At 41.1% G+C, this 20,817-nt stretch overlaps 1 protein-coding gene and 1 long non-coding RNA gene across 4 annotated transcripts in view; one reads left to right on the top strand and one right to left on the bottom strand.

The window, feature by feature from the left end:
* Positions 1 to 20,572, top strand: part of EPB41L4B (erythrocyte membrane protein band 4.1 like 4B) — a 180,444-nt gene extending 159,872 nt beyond the window's left edge. The window contains exons 23-25 of one of the 3 annotated variants that reach the window (XM_074875463.1): positions 10,275 to 10,343; positions 14,038 to 14,201; positions 15,816 to 20,572. In XM_074875463.1, coding sequence (XP_074731564.1) covers positions 10,275 to 10,343; positions 14,038 to 14,201; positions 15,816 to 15,885 — 303 coding nt within the window. In that variant the 3' untranslated portion in view covers positions 15,886 to 20,572. Of the gene's footprint in view, positions 1 to 3,594; positions 5,790 to 10,274; positions 10,344 to 14,037; positions 14,202 to 15,815 lie in introns of those variants that run through there. The other 2 variants (XM_074875473.1, XM_074875481.1) reach the window with 2 other exon arrangements.
* The window catches only part of LOC141946156 (uncharacterized), a 35,051-nt gene continuing 23,762 nt past the window's right edge, over positions 9,529 to 20,817 (bottom strand). Inside the window, exons 2-3 of the long non-coding RNA XR_012629742.1 lie at positions 11,670 to 11,741; positions 9,529 to 9,768 (exon numbers count right to left, since the gene is read on the bottom strand). This is a non-coding gene — a long non-coding RNA (uncharacterized LOC141946156). The remainder of the gene's footprint in view (positions 9,769 to 11,669; positions 11,742 to 20,817) is intronic.

Below are 20,817 nucleotides of genomic sequence, written 5' to 3'. Positions count from 1 at the left end.
TCGTACGAGGAGCGGCTGAGGGAACTGGGGTTGTTTAGTCTGGAGAAGAGGAGGCTGAGGGGAGACCTCATCGCCCTCTACAGCTACCTGTAAGGAAGCTGCAGAGAGATGGGGATGAGCCTCTTTAACCAAGTAACAAGCGATAGGACAAGAGGTAATGGCCTCAAGTTGTGCCAGGGAAGGTTTAGACTGGATATTAGGAAGTATTTCCTTACAGAACGGGTTGTTACGCATTGGAATGGGCTGCCCAGGGAGGTGGTGGAGTCCTCATCCCTGGAGGTGTTTAAGAGTGGGGTTGACATAGTGCTTAAGGATATGGTGTAGTTGAGAACAGTCAGTGTTAGGTTAATGGTTGGACTAGATGATCTTCAAGGTCTTTTCAACCTAGATGATTCTGTGAAAATCATAGCTATGGAAGAACTATGGATTTATGGTTTTCTTATAGCATGGTATTCATCTCATGTTCGGCAACCCATGACAAAACCCCTCCAACCCTCTAGGAGAAACAGCCAGTAAGGTCAGGAATGTAGTGAAGAGTGAAGCTCTACAAAAGTCACTTAGCAAGTTATTGTCATTTATTGTTGCTCTGCCAAAAAGTTGGCTAGAGTCTTGCAAGTGCTCTGATGCTGTGGAATGTCACCTGGCTACTTCTGGCAAAGTGCCAGATACTACCAGGATGGATTTTGATGAAGGAGCTGTCCATGCCATCTGGCACACACACCAAGCCATGTGCACATGCTCTGCTGAAAACCCTGTTGGCAGTGCTGGAAATGGGAAATCATGTGCCAAGTACAGTGGGCTTCTGACCACCTGAATTTGTGCACAATTTGGCACTTGTCTCATGCTGCATCTGAGTTGAGCAAACTGTCAAAATCAATAACCATGAAGCTCAAGTGCTCACATCCAGATAGAGTCCATGTGTTTGCATCAGTGGCTGAGCTGCCCAGACTTTGTTCCTTTCAAAATGTCTGTGGTCAGCAGAGCCCATGTTTGTGTGTGCCTCTAAAGTGATTTTGTCCTTCAGATCTTTTCTGTCTTGCTGCTAGTGGTTTGGAAAAAGAATTGAAGAAATTGCGCTTTCTCCTTTCTCCCTCACCAGGAACAGGGGCACTGAGGCAGTGTGGGTAAAGTAATTTCTTCACATCTACAGTATGGCTGAAGTGGGCATATTCCTGCACCAAGAACAGTTAGTTCTCAAGCTCGTAGAAAGCACACTCAAAAAGGAGCAGGCACAGGATTAAAAAAAAAACGAAACACAAAACCCAACAATAAATCAGAATGACATTCCCCCCCCACCCCCCCCCACCCCCCTGCCAAGAAAACAGGGTATCCTGGATCTTAGCCTTCATCTATCCCAGGGCTCTTGGGAGAACGTTAAAAGCAATCACTGTAAGCCCCCTCATTGTTCTCCAGTTATGACAGTGACAGGACCAGTTTCTGCTCCTCTTACGTTTTAGAAAGACTTTATGTTTTTTCTGAATTGAATGAGTTAACTATAGCCTTCCCAGGGACCATAACATCAGCAGAGGTTGCCAGACAACAGCGTTTTGGCCTTGTCCATCACCACATGGTGCTGGGAAGGGGCCTTGGAGGCAGTGGTGCTGGAAATGTGCCTCACAGGAAATCCCCAGCTCCCAGTTTGGCTTCCCACTGAGCTACTGCTGGGATAGGCAGGAAGTCACTGACTGGGGACCAGGATCTGCCTGTGACATTTTATTCACAGTATATTTCTTCCTCTGAAGAATTGCCACAAGCAGATCTCCAGGGAGAGGACTGTCATTATTTGGCCTCTCTCCCATTTCCCTTTTCTTTTCCTGTTCACTGTAGCATTATAATCTTCTTCAGACACTTTCACAGAGATGTCTTTAATAATGGATCCCCTGGATCCTTTGCCCAGTAAACAAATTATGGGGAAACAGTTCTGCTCAAATGATAGAGCAGCCTTCTGGCATTGAAACTGCTGTCGTTCCTGGGCCAAGCAGAAGAGTTTTGTACTTTTCCTCTCAGTCCAAAGGATAAATTTCTGCTGTAATTAAGGGTGGGCGAGTTATGTGCTAATAGCCCTAATTGGTTTGGATTATCCCTTGGCTGGGACTAATCTCTTTATCTATGGAACATGCTTGAGTACAGTGTCTCAGACTGGGAGACTGGCTCTTAAGGTAGCATCCCAATTTGTTCTTGAAAAGATGGAAATAAGCTGAGAAAAGGAACAATACATTTACTTTGATACTGGATTGCTTTAATGAGGGACTTGACAGACAAAGAGGCATCTGATGTGTTTCATGGCACTGAACTGTCAAAGTATTACAATGCAGGTGTTTGAATCTGTAAATGTATATGCCTAATAAGCTGTTGTGTTTCAACACAACAAGATTTTACTTGCAGTCTTTGTGTTTTTTCAATGCTTGGTGGCTGGTAGTATGAATGATTCCATAGCCAAGGGCGTGAGGTTATGAATAAATAGGTTTTTATATGTAACATTTAACACAAAAGATTTACTAGATATGGGATTGGATTTGTTCATGCATGAATCTTAAACCAAGCAAAACATTGTTCCTTATAGACTTTCAGCTTCTACTTGGGTTGGTCTTATTGATAGGATCTAATAGTTTTGTATCAACTACATTTAAAGAAGCAGTGCTCTGGTTCCATAACGCCAGCCTTTCCAACACGCATATTATGATGGGAAAGGATTATTGTCATATAGAAGCTTAATTCAGAGCAGACTTTTAGAGTAGTGAGACTGGCAAACTGCAGCACAGTGCAGCAGTCAACACTTGTATGTGTATTTGAGAAGATCCTAATCCGTGAGAGGTCACCAAAATTTGTAGGCACATGCGTAGATTAATGCTGCAATTGTCACTGGGACTAGTCACATGCTGAAATTGAAAATACATTTAAGTGTCCTTCTGGATAGATATGTAAGTAGTGCACCAGTTTGTAATTTTAACACTTTTTCTGCAGCTCCACTGACTTTAATCTACCTGTGCTATTCTTTTCCTTTAGAATAATGAACTGTATAAACTCCTGGGGATTTTGGCAGAGCTCAATAGCCCAGAAAAATAGGGCAGAAAATTAATGCAAAGTATTTCTTACTATCCTGACATTCAAGGAGACTGATTGGTTGCACTTCTAGACATTTAAGGACTTTCAGCCAGCTTTTGCTCTTACACAAGTTAGAGATTGATTACAGTAGAAAGCCAAACTATTTGGTTGTGTTGGGCAAGGGTCAGGCAGTGCACTGTTTGCATCAATCTATCATAACTTTTCAATAGAGGAATGTGATCCTGATGCTTTTGAAAAAGTGCAGGTATGTTACGTGGTTGTTAGTCAGCTTTTGTTGGAATGTGCCTGCGTTTGATGTCTCCATGTCAATAAGGCATGGTGAACCAACAGTTATTGGATGATGAGCTGTCAGTGTCTATGCTTAGAAATAACCAGGTGTGGCTAGTGGTGAGTTTTCATCTGGTACAAAATGCATGTACAGTCTGCTTGCTGGCAGTGAAATCGGGAAATATATGGCTTACCTGGGGCATGCTCAACTACCAGGAACCACAACACTCATTTCCTCCTCTTCATGTTATCCATCTTTAGTGACTTTCTTCTATGAAAACAGCCTCCATCTGCAGAAGACACCACTTGATTTTGTTGGCTGTGCAAGTGATCTAGCCACCTGGCACTGGATCATCGTTGATTTCATTGATAAAGACCAAGGGGCAAAAAAGGTGACTTTACATTAGCTGTCCTAGCAATACAACTAACTTATTCTGCAGCGATGTTGGAGAGCAACCATATTCAGCGAGTATACCTACTGCTTTTTGTTTGCTTCATTTCTGTGTTTTAAACAAAGATCAAGCAAATGCTGCAATCTTAGTCTGCATTTTAGCCAAGCATCAGGACGATGACATAATTTTGCCTTGCCACATTTTCCTCAGGGGATGATGACTGGGCTGACAGCCCGTGCTGAGGTTATGTTCTGCTTAAGCTTGCTCGCCTTCACAGCATCAGCAAGATAGTACTGAAAATCCCTAAGACTGTGAGAGCACGGCATTGTCTTGCTTTTGTCACATCTGAATTGTTCTTATTCTGTATTCTTTTGAAGAATGTCTTCTTAAAAATAGTCTCAAGGCGATGCTACATTGTAAAAATGATCCAGGACATGCATTCCCTTCCAATGTACTGTAGAGTTGCTGGGCTGACTTAGTAACGTTACTATCCTCATCCCCTGTCCCCTCCCAATACCTCTGAAATCACTTTGCTAGCAACCCATAATTGCAATCCTTAGACTGAAGATCAATAGAGTAGTCTGTCTACTCTACGCAGCCACCTTCTGACAACGCCTCTGTGTTAGGAAGGGTTGCGCAAAGTCACTGTAAGAGGGAGGAAAATATCTGATGGAGAGGGAAGTATTAGCCCTGTTGTACAATCACCCAGTGAGACATCAAGAACGTGGTGTATGCTGCCAGGGCACGTTCCAGGACAGGTGGACTCAGCCTGCAGCAAGGTCCAGAGAAGGGCTGGCGTACATCAGTGAGCAGAGGAATGTCAAGTTCACCATTTGAGGGGACCTCATGACAACTTGGCTCAGCAAGGATACCATGGAATGAACGTGACTTTCAAGATGGAGCTTTCTCAGTTTACCAAAAGAATTAAGTGGTACCTGCAGGGAAGGGAACTCTGTACTGAAGTCCTGCAGTCCTGTGGAAACTCACACCAAGCAGATGTCAGACAAGTGAAACAGCTGGAATCACATTGATTCTTAGATGTCAGAGAATGTTATCTGAAGCATTTCCTTGAACTCCAGTCTCCACCAGTTATTTGCAAGATGAGCAAGGGAGACCCAAAGACCAGACAGAGCTAGGAGGGAGATTTCACAGTGTTATCTCCCCAGAGGGAGCTACAGTAGGCAGGGAGGTTCTGAACACGTAGGGTCTCCCTGGCTTAGCAGCTTGCAGAGAAACCCATCCTCTTCAGGAAATTCACATTTGGTGCCTTAGGGTGTTTTCAATAGTATATTTCTGCAAAAGTGCCCCTCTTCAATGTGTGTGAATGAAATCTGTCTGCTTACGCTGACACCTGGATATCATTTTCAACAAGTGGAAAAAATCCTGCATCCCATGAAAAGAAGGTGGCCTGTGATGCAGTGTGCATGGGATTCACACCAAGTGTGGTTCATCAAGGCATTTAGTTCACACAGCCTTTTCCAAGACTGATTAGCCAATGGTATTGCTGATTTACATCTCCATCCTGTTGCAAGTTTATTGGACTGCACTGGTTTGGTCTGATTTTTGCCCTGTGCATCCAGGCAGTGATTACACCTGCCTACCTATCATGCTGGTTTTGTTGCCACATGCAAAGGGAGTGAACTGGGGTTGACATTACCTGAGTGATCTATCATTGGAGTCAGGAACTACTCCCACTCAAAAGAATTTGTTAGGCCATGGGGGTATTGCATGGTGAAAAATACCAGAAACTCTTTGGTTTTACATTTTCCGCCTCATTATTCATTTCAGCCACTGAAATGGTATGACAGCAGACAAGGAGCTTTACTGAACAATTGCAGGGTCCAGAATGATATCACTGGTTTTGGAAACCAGGTCTAATGGTTAACTGGTATTCTTAAAGTCACAGTACACATCATGTCTGGGAAATGCTGATTCAATGTACTCCAGAAGTTTTGGCTGCTGATCTTTTCTAATTTGATAAGTAGAAACAAGTCTCTGTGTTACATGGATGTGATGGTATTTAACTTACAGCATGTATTCTGAAATAAAGCACCACAGACTATTCCTCTGGCTATATGTGTATACTGAGGGACGTGTTTATGACACCACTTCAGGTGTTAGCAGCTCTGCTTGTGCTGCGATGCACAGGAATCTAGTGAAGTGTTTGCCCTAAAGTTTGTCTTCCATCTGGCCAGTGTACAAAGTGACAGTGCGAACCCACTGAGATCACGCATATTCTCCATCATGTTATAAAGGCCCCCAGTCAAGGTGCACGGGATGGGAGTGAAGCGAAGTGTTAACAGCAGAAAATGTTACCAGACCTTTGTAGAAGGAAAGTTGTGGCAGGGCAGTGAATATACTGACTACCCCAAATGTAAGAAAACATATCCAAATTAACCCCACTTTTCCCAAAAGTGGTATTTTTTTGTCACAGCAAGAACATTTGTAATATTTCCTTATGATTGAAATACCAAAAATAGCTAATTTTTTATCAGTTAACCTGATAAAAGTACTCTGTCTCCGTTCACTTCCATTTGCTTTTATGAGAAAGTTACAGGTTTTTTTATCCTAACCCATCTTAAAAGTGTTTTAGGAAAGTACAATTGTTTTTACTGAGATTTTAAATTCTATCCAGAAGAACTCTTTGCACAAATGCAAAGAAAAGGGGAGGGTTCTTGTCCCATTGTCCCTTTTCTTCCTTCACCCTCCTTCATTCTTCCTTGCAGTATATCAAAGAAAATTAGTGCTGTTAATTCTTTCTGTTTGTGGCAAAGATACCTCCAAAATATGTCACCCCAATAGACAACTAATAATGCAACAATAATCTTTGAGTACTAGCAGAAAGTTATCCACAGATGAATAAGATTTGACTCATTTTCCCACAAAATCAATGTGACTGTTATATTGACTGGTTTTCAGATTTTTCTCTTTAAAGATTACTTGACCACTGGACTTTTCCTGAGACTGTACTGATCCTTTCGGTATTATTTTCTTTTTTTCTTTCTTTTTGTTAAGAGTCAACTGTTCTTTTAAGCTTAGTAAATTCTCAACTGGCCAAGCTAAATATTCCAGACAAGGAGATACTTGTCCAAAGTAGTTCTGCTATGGTAATACACCCTGACCTTTCAAGCAAGGGGCATTTGAGGTTTGTGAAACAAGCCCTCAGCATGTGACATACAGCTGGCATGCAGAACACCTTCCCTCCCCTTTTATGTCATGCCCCTGTGAAGTGACAGTTACTTATGGGACCTGCCTTTGAGGTTGTTTTATGGTTGTGACTTTGGCTGCAAGGCTGTTTCCACTCCTGCAGAGAGAGTGGGTGTGCTTGAAATCATGTTTTATACTTAAATCTGTCTATGCTGTTATTGAGAGCATAACTCTGACCTCTTGTTGCTCATCATATTCCTCTAGCCCCTGTGACACTGGTTAGTCCCTTTTGCTCCTGTGGAAAAGCCTGACTGTACCAGAATGTGCTCATCTGAGCAGCTCTGCAGTGAGGACACGATTGCTGCTCCACCTGCCACCACAGGAATTTTTGTGCTGAGCTGTAAAATTCCAAACTGTTACCACTCTTGTTTTGTCTTCTACCAAAGTAGACAGAATACCTCAGCAGCTTGTCTCTAGGCAATCCACATGCTAGCAGCCACTGTGTTTTGCTACATGTGAGCAGCTACAATTCAGCTTCTCAAGACTGTCCTGCACACAGAGCTACTCAACTCCTCTTCCCTCTTCCTTTTCCCCTTGTGTTTGCAATTCCAGGTAAAGCCTGGAAGCTGCTGAAGGTAGCCAAAGGCTGGAGAAACTGCAGGTTTGTGGTAGGTGGTGGAGATGGCTCTGCTCTTCTTCCTTTATCAGGTGGCATCTTTCAACAGATGCTGCTGCAGCAGGGAGAAGAAAGCACCCAGGAAAAGTTTAGGGTCTGCTTTAAAGGTGTGGTATGTCTTCCTCCTAGGGCAGAGAGAGAGGATATGTACTGGGTGAGGAATGCATAACATTTAGGTCTTTGCCTTCTGTTCTGTCAGGGAGTTGTTTTGCTTTCTGAGCTACTCTGAGAGTTTTGACTCCATGCAATAAACGCAACCCTAAGACAAGGGTCAAGAAGAGATTCACACATGACACTGCTTTCCCTGTGTAGTGGGGTGGGAATCACAGGGTTTTCTTCCTCTTCCCAGGTGCTGGCAACTGCTGCTGTTGTCAGCACACTGCTGGCTGTGGTGGACATGCAGGACCGTCAGGCCAAAGAATATTGCAGGGTGAAAAAACCTTTCAAATTTCCAAATACAGTTTCACATAAACCAGTTGCTTAACCGATGCTTTCCACACTACTGTCTCCTCAGCCTGCATATCTTCAGTCTGAAAGGTGTTGTCAAATATACAGAATTTTTCTGCTGTTGCATGGATGAGGATGTTGTACCTACTTCCTACTCAAAAGAGCCAAGCCATCAATAGATAAGAACCTCCTGCCAGTGCTGAGGAGACAACAGTGATGTCTCTCTGCTTTGCCTGTGGGAGCTGGCAGATGATAACTAAGACAGATTAACCATTATTTTTCTGTGTTTTGTTACGTAGGATGGCCTCAGGCACATCCACAGATTGCAATACTGATTTTGCAAGAGAGTATTCTGCATGGCTGTGTGCCGCAGTGCTGTAATCAGGGTTGACTCCTCTTATGTGCCTCTGGTCCCAAATCCCAGTGGGCTCTTGAATATTGTTCTGCGTCATTTTTCTTTTCTGTATGCAGTAACTGCACTTCATTTCCTTAATGAGACCAACCTGCAAAATTAGAGAGATTTTGACTGTAGAATATCAAACTCATGCTGCACATGAGCAACCAACTTCCCATTCCTGTTTGCCTTTGGCTCAAAGATTGTGTTTGTAATGGAGTGCACTCGCACTTTGTACTGTAACATCATATTGTAAACCCTTTACAACCTGAGAATGACAACCTGGGCTCATGGGTATTTGCTCTCTCTCAAAAGAGTGAGACATGCTACAGCTGTCCATGTTTTGTGTTGACAGACTTGGCTCTGGGTATGACATAACAAAATTACAAGGAGCTAGTGCTTCAATCCAATGAGTAGGTTCAATCAGCAATGTGGTATTCATACACTTTGCTAACAGACATGAATATAGGACTATAAAAGGAGTGTGAAATTTTCTTTATTATGTTCGCATGGAAAATTGTGATTTAAAAGCGTTTCTCCCTTGCACAGTTGTTTGTTCATTTGCACCTGTGTAATTGACTTATAAACACCTTTATTCTGTTAAAAAGGTATTTACACGCTTAACTGTATCTTTTCTATCCATACTCCTCATGTGTACGAAGCCTGGCAATTAATGCCAAGATTAATTCCACATGTTTGCTGAAGTGGGCCCACAGATGGCTGTTAATTTCCCTTGGCATCCTTATAAACCAGTATGTTTCTGTTATTTTATTTACAAAATAAACACTATACATTTACTTAATTATATTTGACGTCATAATTTCAGGTTTTGCTTTGGCCTAGAAGGGCTCAGGGCCCTCAGGGTAGCTTTGCTCATTATTAAACAACAGTTATATAGCTGTAGTTAGTGTGTTATGCTTGAAGACATGCATAACAAACAAATGCATGGCAGTTTCTATAATAAAGTGAAAAACACACCTTTACAGTGAAAAATGTGGTTTTCCAAATGGAAAGCATGAAGTGCAGTTCAAAAATTGATACCTTTGCTATTTTGTCATCTCTTTGAATGAATGAATAACGTCTGCATTCTAAAGAGGGAAATCATGAGAAACAGTATTCGCAATGAAGTCAGACAGAGATTGTTCCTGCTTTTAATATTTATTTAATTTCAGTTAATGTTTGAAATTATTTTAAGGGCAGAAGTGACTTCCAGCAGGGCCTGGTCACACCAGTGACCACACGCTCATGGACCAAGCCCTGGGAGCTCCTCAGGCTTCTTGACACATGGACGTGTTGGTCTCTCGCCTCTCCGTCAAAAAAACCTGCTAAGGTCATCCTTTATCCACAGCCCTCCTCTCAACACAGGTCCTCGTGGCTGCCTGAAACAAACAGTTGTCCTCAATGCTTTTTTTATATATGGTTTTCCTTCAATCCCACCTTACGTGATTGTTTGTCTTTGGCAGCAACTGTGTAACTGAAAATTTGGAAGTCTAAAATATGTAAAGCACAAGTTCTTTAGCCAAAGTTCCTGCACTTCATATTACATATTTTAAAATATAGTGCTGGCTGAAGGAAACAGATAATAACCCAATGGCTGTTGACAGATTTGGAAGATACATTGTATGCCATCAGCTCCATATGTGCACAACAGATTTAATTACATGGTAAAATTAATTTATCAAGTTTTCATATTTATGCTTTGACTATTCATCATCAGGTTTCTGTATACATTTTTGGAGGGGTCTTTTTTGGTCTGGTCCAAGCACTGCTGAACTGCTCTAATTTGTTGGATATGTCACTGTAGTTGCAATGCTTTGCTGCTTTTTTTTTCCTTTTGCATTTTTATGCTCTGAAAGTAACATCTTTTTCTTTATCTTTTTTAAAGATAAAGACATTCCCTGCTGATACATCTAATCCTTTTTTCGATCCTTTTACAACAGTACCACAGTTTTCTGTAAGTAGAACGTGCAACTAAAAGACTGTGTATTTAACACAATTCCAACTGATTTTTTAAGTGTCAGAAACTTATGCGCTAAAAGCAGTCCTCAAAAAAAATTCCAAGTAGAAATTAGAGTGCTAATCGGTTAAATATCCCATTATACAAATAATTAACTTGCCTGCATTCAGACATTGCTGCTTACTAGACAGAGGACTAAGAGTTAAAAGTCAAGGCTTACTGCTAATGCGGTTGGTTGCAAAATGTTGTTCAGTTCAGGACTGTAGAGGACACTTGTGAAACTCCATAGTAATCTTTCCAAGGAACAGTAAGGGACTGGGAAGACTTAGTCCTCTGTCTAGCAATTGCATGGCCTCCTGCCTGAAACAGCCTGCTGTGCCATCACAAAGACGGGCCTGATTTTCATTGAATTTACATCTGATTTTTAAGGAAGGATTGTAGTTAGCGTGTTGATGACTACAATGGTATCTTTGTATAAACTCCCATGTTTGCTTAAGAACTTGAATCAAGTATTGAACTTAATTCTTGTTAAACTTTCACAGAAGTTGGGATTCAGGGGTTTTGGTAAGGTGAACTACATACAAACAGGAAACAATTATTTGACAATTTAAAAAATAAGTCCAATCTAAGTCCTGCTTTAAGGGAGGCATGTAATGAATAGGACAAAATTATTTACTCTATAAGAAACACTGATTATAATTATAAACTACAGTAACTGGCTTTTTAAATTACATTCGCAAAATGAAGCATTTCAGACTTTAACCTTAACTTTTACTGATAGTAGCAATCCATATCTGGCATATAATCAGAGAGAAGTAACTTCAATCACTGTTGGGCCATGTGCAGTAACTGTCTGCATTTATCGATTTAAAGAAGGAGGCTTTTCTTTCACTGTAAACCTGATCATGGGATTTGATCTAAATGTTGTTCTTCTCCAAATATGTGTTTTAAAGCCAGAGTTAGTTAGGCTCCCAAAGCTGTGTCAGTGCCACTGTTGAGCTCTAACTAAAGGTACCTGAAAATACATGAGAATATGTCACAGCAACTTTTCACGAGGTCAGCCAAGTCCAGATAGTACAATTGTGGTAAAAGCTAAACCAAAGTTACAGTGTTTGTGTCTTTCATAGTACTACTTTATATAAGCAAAAAGATATACCCAGAATAGCTTTCCCACTAATTAATAACTATTGTCAGGAAATTATTTTTCTGCCTATGACAGTTACGATGAAAGCAAAATTTAGGAGGGCTACATAAAATATGTTTTCATCATGACGGGGGGATAGAACTTTAAAATATGAACAGAAACTACCCTGATATACTTACCCACAGAAATTTCCATCTTGAAGAAAATGGCTGTTTCACGGCAGCTTCAAATGTTGAGGTGGTTGTTATGCTCTGTTGGGAGAGAAGCAGCAAAGTAAAGTTCAAACTAATCTTTCTGAAATTCCCTCTTCTCCCTATAGAGTCTCATGTCCTTGGGTAGGGTGGAGGACAGAATCCAGACCACAAATATTTGAAACACCATTACAATAAAAATCTGATGGTGTGTGGTCCATCATATGATTCCATACAATCCTTTTAGTGAGTTATATACAAATATCTGTGGTAAACAAGCAGCTACCTAGAGGACCACATAAAGATGGGAAAACAGTTAGGAAGGTTAATTAGATTTTGGTCCTGTGTTTCGTGGTCCTCTGTCCCAGCCCAAAGAGATGTGCTTCTCCCCAGCAGTGTTTCACTTCATCCCAATGCAAGGGCTCCACTGAAGCCTTGAAGATGGCTATACCGCAGGCAGGAGCTGTAAGGGAAAGGTCCAGATCAGTGCTAGGACTTGCAGGCAGATCTGACTCTGAATATTCTTCAGTCACACACAGTCCCAGATGGTTACATTTGTTAATCTTTTTCCTTGTTTGTTTGGGTTTTTTTCTTTTTCTTTTCCTTGCTTCCCCTTCACTTTTTTTTTTTTTTTTTTTTTTTTTTTTTTTTTGCTTGAAACAAAACATTGAAATGTTACTGAGGAGAAAAAAGTTATGAATGGCGACATTTGGAAGGCTTTACCTTTTGTGTAGGACTTCTAATTTGGTGGTGTATATGCAGTTGTGTTGATTTTATCAGAGGAAGAATTAGAGAACTTGGTTGCCTGGAATGTTTAAAAATAAGCTTCATGCCAGGAACCCCTCTGAATTTCAGAGATTTCTGTAGAGAGATGACAGGCTTGATGACCATATTTTCAGGTTCGTATGAGTCTCATACATAGGTCTAAATTAATGAAATTATATCTGTTTAGACCAGTTAAATATTTGGCTCAAACACACTGTGCAAGTAGATATATATAAAAAGATGCTTTGGATATATATACCGTAAAACCATTATCCAAAGCAAATGCACTTTAGGACTCAGGGCAATTCTTCAGCAAGTGTAATTTGTCATCGCTCTGATGATTTCAGTAAGGCTGGGAGTATTTGCATCAGCCTCACAGAGTGGTGCCTCCTTCTCATGCCGTAAAGTGAGATCTGGCAGTCCTCGGAGGATGGGGATCCTGTATGAGGAATACCAGATTTGATACCCCTGTAGCTTGTAAGGTTGAGTTTTAAAAGTTGAATGAAAGAGAAGTTTGAACAGGTTGTATTAGCCAGTATTTACACATGTAATTGGCCAGGGCTGGAGGGAGAGTTTCTTTAGTTGGTTTTATAATTTCCTTTTTACCAATTTTGTGGAATTAATGGAATTCCTTTTGCTTCAGAGGTTGTTTTGGAGCATATCCGATGCGTTTAGTTGAAAAGTGATGGTGACTTTTCTTCCTCCCTGCCTTAAAGCGTGAACCAAGTTCAGAAGAAAAAGTTGTCAAGAAAGAAATGCAGCTGGTACCAGTAGGAGCATACCCTAATGGTCCTGAGGCACTGACAAACTGCAGTTACTCTGTGCTTTTCCCAGGTCAGGGTCATACATGCACCACAGGCACTACCCACTGTGGTTTGGCAGGAGAAATAGTCCATGCCAAAGAGCAAGATAGGCCTGGTTTATTTTTAGGGATCCTCCTCCTCCTGTGTTATAGGCTGGCCAGTCTTTGCTGCAGTACCACAGTGCTGATATGCCTCACCTGAAAGACAGATGGTTGCTTGCTGTTTGTCTTAAACCAGCACTTCCAGTGTTGCCTTAACATTGCCTGTCACCATATACTGCAAGAATATTTCTCGAGACGTGTTGCAGTTGGAAAATGTGGGAAAGGGATGGACACTTTGAAACACCGACTGCTACAAACCCAGACTCCTGGCTGTTACAAAACAAAGAGTAGTCAGAGGAGCCAGCAGCAAGTTGTATAGGATTTCCGAAGAATAGTCCAGAAATCTCATGTGGTCAGTGTTCTGCACTATTTTTAGGGAAAACACAATAATGAGCAGCATTCTCCAAACTGATTATGTCTTTTATCTGAATGCTGCCATTACATCTCACATAGCACATGTTGCCATCAGGCTTGTCCCTCAGGCACAGCTCTGAAAGAGCCGTCAAAAGAGGTGGCTGTGCAGCATCTACAGAGGTTGCACTGAGCAGCAATAGCTACAGCCTCCTGCTTGTTATTAGTTGTTGTTACTGAGTGTTTGGCAATGAATTGGATGGTGAAAGGTAGCAAGAGCAGTAGAAGCTAATCTACACTTTTTTTCTTTCTGTGTCTGTATACATTTTTTTGTAGGCAGAATTTACAGACAGCAAATTACAATGCTGTGCGGTGCAGTCATCTCCTAAGATAACACTGGTAACTCCATCGCCCGTACTGAGATCTTTGGCGGAGACTATACCAACTCCAACAGTCCAGACAGTCTATACGTCACATAAACCGATTTCACTGGCAGACAGGTACTGTGCAGTTCTTTCACGAAATACTATGATGCTCTCTGCATTAATCAGCTTGATTTCTCTTTTTCTATCATAATTACTATAAGCTGCCATTTCTCCTGATACCAAAAGATTTCCATTTGCTGCTTCACACCTACTTCAGAATAGGTGGGTTATGTGAAGAAACATCTATAACTCGTATCTGCTCTGAGAAAAAAAGCCTACCTTAATTAACTGTGGCAGCTAGCAGCGTACCATTTCTATGGCCAATGGCCTGGAGAGAAAGGGTTGTGCAGATTTTCCTCAGGCAAGTCATTTTGTCTGAACCACAAAGGTTTTCTTTTAATAATTGCTGTTGCAATTTGTTTTTTGAAATTAAATGTCCATGGGGTAAATCTGAGGTTGAGAAATGTCTGCTCTTCTAAATGAAAAACAGACACTGGTTTTCCTTCTTTTTCCTCTTTTTTTTTTTTTTTTTTTTTTTAGTAATGTCAAGCTACAGTGGTCTTTCTTGTAGTTTCTCAGAGAAACAACAAGCCGTCCCATCTTTCCACAGGCAGCCTGCTTTCATTTTCTATTTTTCCATCCTACTGGTTTTGCATGCTGGCTTCTTATTCTAGAATTTAATCAAAGCTGAATTTCCCAAGCTGATAATTTACTGAATACAAATGTAGGAGTGGATATAATCGATACTTCTGGAGCAGAAAAAGTCCTAGGCTTATGCCGAAAAGTATTTCTTTGGCATCATAATAAATGAGCCTCTTTTACTTTTGGATTCACAGTCAATTCCCATTTTCATTTGTTAATTATTTTTTGCAGATGTTGGTTTAATTACACCTGCACACTTGTTCAACATTGCTAACTCATCTAAAAATTTATCGTTCCAGTGAAAATGTAATTCTGAAGCTGTAGTGCTGAACTCAGCTTCTGTAGGATGTCTTGAGCACAAGTGGGTGATTCTACCCCTGCTTGTCCATGAAAGGGCTGCAGGGTTTCTGCAGTGCATTTTAACTCTGCAAACTGTTTTACAATTGTTAGATACTTAACTCTCAGAACAACACAGTAAACAGGTTTTTAGGGTTTTTTTTCCCCACACTATTTATTAAGAAATGGAATCACTAACCCAGGGCATTCCCCAGTGTTGCAGAGCCCACAGGCTCTGGAGTGAATAGGTGTGTGAGATCAAGGACTTCAGGCTCTGCTTCCCACACTCTGATGTGTGCAGGACTGTAGTAAATTCAGCGTTTATAGATGTCCCCCAATATCAGACCATGCCAAGGAGCAGAAGGCTGTAACACCAGTCTTTTGTGATGTCATTTACTGTAGCTGTTTCAGTTTTAGAGTCCCAGGCCAGCTTCCTTTGAAATCAGTAGCCTTTAATGGGGATGAGATTAAGTCCTAAACTGTTTTGCCATATGGGTCTTTTTATGTCCTTTTTCTTGCCTCTGTTTGCTCTTCAGAAATATCAAGCGGTACTTGTTTTTGAATCAGCCATCAGTTATCAGCCTTTTCACTGAATTGAGTCTGACCTTTTTTCCCCCTCCTTTGGTATTTTGAAAATGTTAATTATTTTAAATTGAAATCTGAGACTTATTGTTGTTCCCATAATTGGCTGTTTGTGCATTAATTACACAGCGCTGAGACTCTGAGGCGTGAACTTGAGAGAGAGAAAATGATGAAAAGACTCTTGATGACAGAATTATGAAATTCGCACTTCCATCAGATGGAGAATGGATTGGGGCCTTTCATGTGCCTTCTGTCTGTTTACATTCCTCTGCTTCTGTGTACTCAACATAATGCATCGGGAAATGTGTGATATTCCTGGCTCGCCTGGATTCACCACGGTTGGTTAAAATTAAGTCTCAGCTAGACTTTAACTTGAAGGAGTTCCTTTATTCATTTGCTGCTGGGAAATAAACCTTCAATCCTTTATCACTCCTGAGATTTTATACTATTAACACAATTAATTTCAGGTTTGGTTTTGGTAAATCTAGGGCAAAAAGGATCAGCAAGGAGCATACTGATTTCTATTGGGAAACACTGTTCTGTACATATGTTAATAAGTGCACAGAAATTAATGTTATGCAGAATATTTTGATAGTAACATAGAAAATATGTCATTTTGTACAACTGAAAATTGCAATGAGCTACTGCTGTTTGTTAAAGAACCATTTTTAAAGCAGAAGAATGATTATTACATCCTAACCCCAGGACTGTTAGTCTCCACAGAAAAAAACGGCTGTCTTATTAAATTCCTAACCTTAACCTTCACTCAGAGATATAAATAGCTGCAAGGGGAAAAGACACCCCATCATACAGGTATACGGACCCAACGCTCCCTATAGCTTGTCATCTTGACCTAAACCTTCAACTAAATATTACCGTATTTCCATTAATGGAAAAAATCAGTTGTTTAAAGTAATTTGCTACTGACTTTCTAGCTTGATACTGACTTTTTTTAACTAAGTGAGAAGTTTTACCTTCTCCAGGTTGCCTAAGCATTGGGGCTCACCCACACTCAGCTTCTGCCCTTGCAGAGCTTCAGTGGTGTGGATGTAGCTTGCGCAGGAAGGACTTTTTCCTTCGTGGGTAGATAAACCACCTTCCTGACTGAGATTAATTGATTGATCACTTTAAAGAATAATAACAATGATAGTTTATGGCATAGCTATGTCTACACCCATTTTTTCACTCAACTAATCAGCACGTGTGTACTAGCAAACCTGTGGAGGGTACACCTGGCTATACATCCCGTTCACCTCCAGCACGCAAGCAGCCTCTACGTTCAGTGGAGCTATCTCAGGCATCAGGTGGGGTGGATGGTCCAGTGCTAGCAGAACCGCAGCCCCAGGGAGGGTGTGTATGTTTTACAGGTAATGCTACCAACTAGTTCCTAGGAAAAAAAAGGTGTTCTCCATTCCCCCCTGTTCAGTAGTGCAGGGTCATCTAGAAAGTTACCAACAACTGACTGTCAGCTACAAGGTACTCTTCCAACAGGAAAGCTTTTGTGCGTTTTGTATGGCTGAAGATGTATATTTTTCTGTTACTCTGTACACTGTGTTCTCTTGTTTGTATTAAGATAAAAGATTGCCCTTAATTTGATACTGATTACAATGGCTTTATCTCAGCTTAAGCAGTTTGGTTGCATGGAGGCTGGGAAGTGATTGCTGTGAGACTGGGTTTCCTTCAGAATAAGCTTATGCTCTTTTTCTGAAATGAGAATTCTTAAGAGCATCGTAGGACTGTGGATTGCAATGTGGAGGTATAAAATGACTTGTCTATTTTATATTTACTGGGACAAGAATTTAGCATTAGGCTCTCCAGTTAAATCCAACAAACCCAAACCTTTCTGGTTGCCATAAAATGGGGCAAAATAAACAGCACAAGTATTAGGTAGAAACTCAAAATACAAAATGTAATGAAGTAGCTCGACATGAGCAATGGGCACAAGGAGCCGTAGAAACACACCTGGACTGCAGATTTCAGAGTGCTCAGGTGACTTTGCTGGGTAATCAGATCTGACTTGTACACTGTCCACCTTCTCGTTACAGTGCCAGGACACTTCTGTTCCTTATGTTTTAATGTGCTGCTCCATCAATCCAAGGTTATTAAAAATGGATTAGGAACATTAAATCCCTCTAAAGAAATGAGAAAGGAAAGGAAAATGCAACAGACACAAAAGGCTGCATCTTCCATGTCCTGTTACTCTTTTCTTACCACTTCCCAGAAGGTACTGGAGGAGGGAGAAGCAGCAGCAGCACATTTTGTCTATGCCCAAGTAAAAGTGAGCATTGTGAAGAACAAATAAAATAAAATTGTAATTAGAGGTGCTGTTTTGGAAGAGGAAGGCAAAGTAATGTTGAGAATGGCACAGCACTGACTCTAGCTGAATCTGGTCTTCTGCCGGCTGTTACACAACCGTTGTGTGAACTGGTGGCAGTTTCACAAAGTCATTGTCAAAGAAAAACAGAAAAACCAGACCTGAACACACACTTCAGTTGTACTGATTACCATGGAGGGGACTTTGGGAACCCTGCAATATGCCTTCAGGTTTGGGGGCAAGTAGATCCAATTGCCCCCATTAGGGCAGTCTGGTCACATAAGCAAAAGCCTTTAGCAAAACTGAATGCCTGACTCACACCAGCCCATCAGATGTTCTGGCTCATAAACAAACCATTAGTTTATTATTTTAAATGCAACATTTTGCTCCTGTTGTATAAAAATTCTTCAGCTGAAATAGTCAGAACTGGAAAACAAGAAACGTGAACCAAGGTTACTTTACAGTGGCCAAGTCTTTATAGTTGAGGTGTGCCCTGGCATAGCTGAGAAAGAGCAGAGACTCCTCCCTCCTCAGTTCCCACCAGGAGAAGAGGGGAAGGCTCGCGTGGCTGCTTAGTTCGTGTGGGATGTTTTCCACAGAACGACCCCAAGTACGTTGCCTTGTCTTGTTTTAGTGTCTTATCCACTGGCTGCCACCGTTTCCTATTCTGCAATCTAATGGAGCTTTATTAAAACTGTTTTCTGATATCAGACTAAACTTTTAACTGTGGAATGTCATCAACTTGTTCTTTCTTACTACGTACCTTCTTCAGCCACGCTTAAGCGTCTCAGTTTTCACATCCTCTAAATAAACACTCCTGCCTCACCTCTGGTTGGGAATTACACTGTTAGGACACCTGTTACCCAAAACTACCATACACAAGACAATGTCAACATGAATATATGCTGAGGGGCAGATAGTCTAGATTTGCCCCTAGACTTTAACTTTACAGGTGTTAAAGGATACTCTGCCCGAGGGTATGTCTATATAACAGTGCAGAAGTATCTGAGCTAGCTTTAATGAGCTTGCATATGTAGTTGTGGCAGCATGAAGCCCAGCACAGGCTATCATTATCATGTACATTGACACGTGTAAAGATAACGCATTTGAACAGCAGCCTTCTGAAGCATGGTCTCCAGAGTTGGTGACAGGAAAGGGTGGCTGAAAGGAATTTGTCTCTTCAGCTCTCCTGGGAAAGGGTTCATCTCACCTAGTGTTAATATGCCCAACTCTCACCTGATGAGAGATCAAAGGAACTGCCTTCCAGAGGTGCCTCTGACTTAAATGTCTACCTTTATACTGCTTGAAGTTAAGTGAGATGAATCCTGCTCTCCATCCCTCTGGTTAAGTGTACATTGCAAACCCTTGCCGACACGGCTACATCATCCAGGGGTGCTTTGAAGTATGATTTGTGATCGACGTAGCTCTGCCAGCAAAAGCCTTGCGCGTTAGGTGTAAATATACGATCAGAAACACCCTGTTGCCAGAACAGCTTTTAACCCTTATGGGGAGAACAGAATGATGAAACCTCCTGCTATAGCCATGCTGGCAAAGCCTACCAGGGGTGGCTCTGGCTTTTAACAGTGCCCCGAGTGATGCTCTGACCCGGTCAGCAGATCCCAGCTTTCCAGCGTGAAGTCTCTAAGCGGCAGAATGCAATGTTGTCATGTTTGGGTGATTCCAGCAAAATTTATTGGCCATTTAAATAGCTATGCAAGGAGTTAAATATTTTCTCATATTGCAGTCTCTTATAGAAGCCAACCAATTGTGCTTTGTTTTTGTGTGGTTCAGCTGTTTTCACTATTTTGTTTTAAAAGGAATAACCGGGTTTTCTTTAGAAATGTTGTTTGAAATCCCACATCTCTATCATATCCACAGTGTGTGCAGATTTTTCACATTTCAAACATACTTAGACCCTGAAAGTGCAATGTTTGAAAATTAACTCCTCCAAAGTTTCAGTTTGTGGCTTCACAAGTCTCTTGCAACAGGATGCCTACGTGCCCATTTGAAACAGAGCTGGCAATGCAGTGAAATGTTTCATTGGAGGCAGCATCATGTTTTGTTTGAACTGTTTACAAATATCCTTTGTTTTTCTTTCTTTTTTTTTTTCAGAATACATTTCTGGTTCATTGGCTACAAAAACCTACTCATAATTATGCAATGGAATATTGTTTCTTTCTTTTTTCTTTTTTCTTTTTTTAATGTCCTGATGTTCAAGGAGTTTGCAATAAATATACTGAGGCTGATCTGTAATTGCATGTAAGATCAGCCTCACAACTGTGTTTTGTAGAGTTAAGTGCCGTAAAAGAACCTGTAGATGACATGGAGAAGGAGGGAAAGGAGAGAGTAAGTGGAGGAGAAGGCTTCTTTGTCAGCTGCTTCTTGGACTGGTGGGTAGCAGCTTTGGAGTAAGATTGCTCACCCCATTTTGTTTCATCTGAGTAGCAGCGTGTATCATCAGACAGTGTATGATGGCATTTTGTTGAAAACATGCCTAGAGAGAAACTTTTACGGCTCAGCTGTTTACCTGTTCCTGTATTCATGCCTGCAATAAATGAGATGAAAAATGTCACAGAGTCTGAGCAATTTGTAGTCAAATCAGTCATTTAGGAGGCATGGGGCAGTATGCCAATTAAAGGAAACATTTGGTTGCTGATAAAGTGGTTCCACCTTCATAAAAAAAATACATCCTAAGGAAAAAACAGGTAATTTCTTCAAAAAGTCCAGAGGGTTTTCTCCAGCTTAAAGTTCCAGACCAGTGTTGTAGGGTGCCCATCATCTATTGGGTCATTAGTTGGGGCACGCCTTGGTGAATAC

Source organism: Strix uralensis, chromosome 1, assembly GCF_047716275.1.
Source record: "Strix uralensis isolate ZFMK-TIS-50842 chromosome 1, bStrUra1, whole genome shotgun sequence".
Lineage (NCBI taxonomy): Eukaryota > Metazoa > Chordata > Aves > Strigiformes > Strigidae > Strix > Strix uralensis.
The sequence above is the reverse complement of the archived record's forward strand: the minus strand, read 5'-3'. Positions and strand labels throughout refer to the sequence as shown.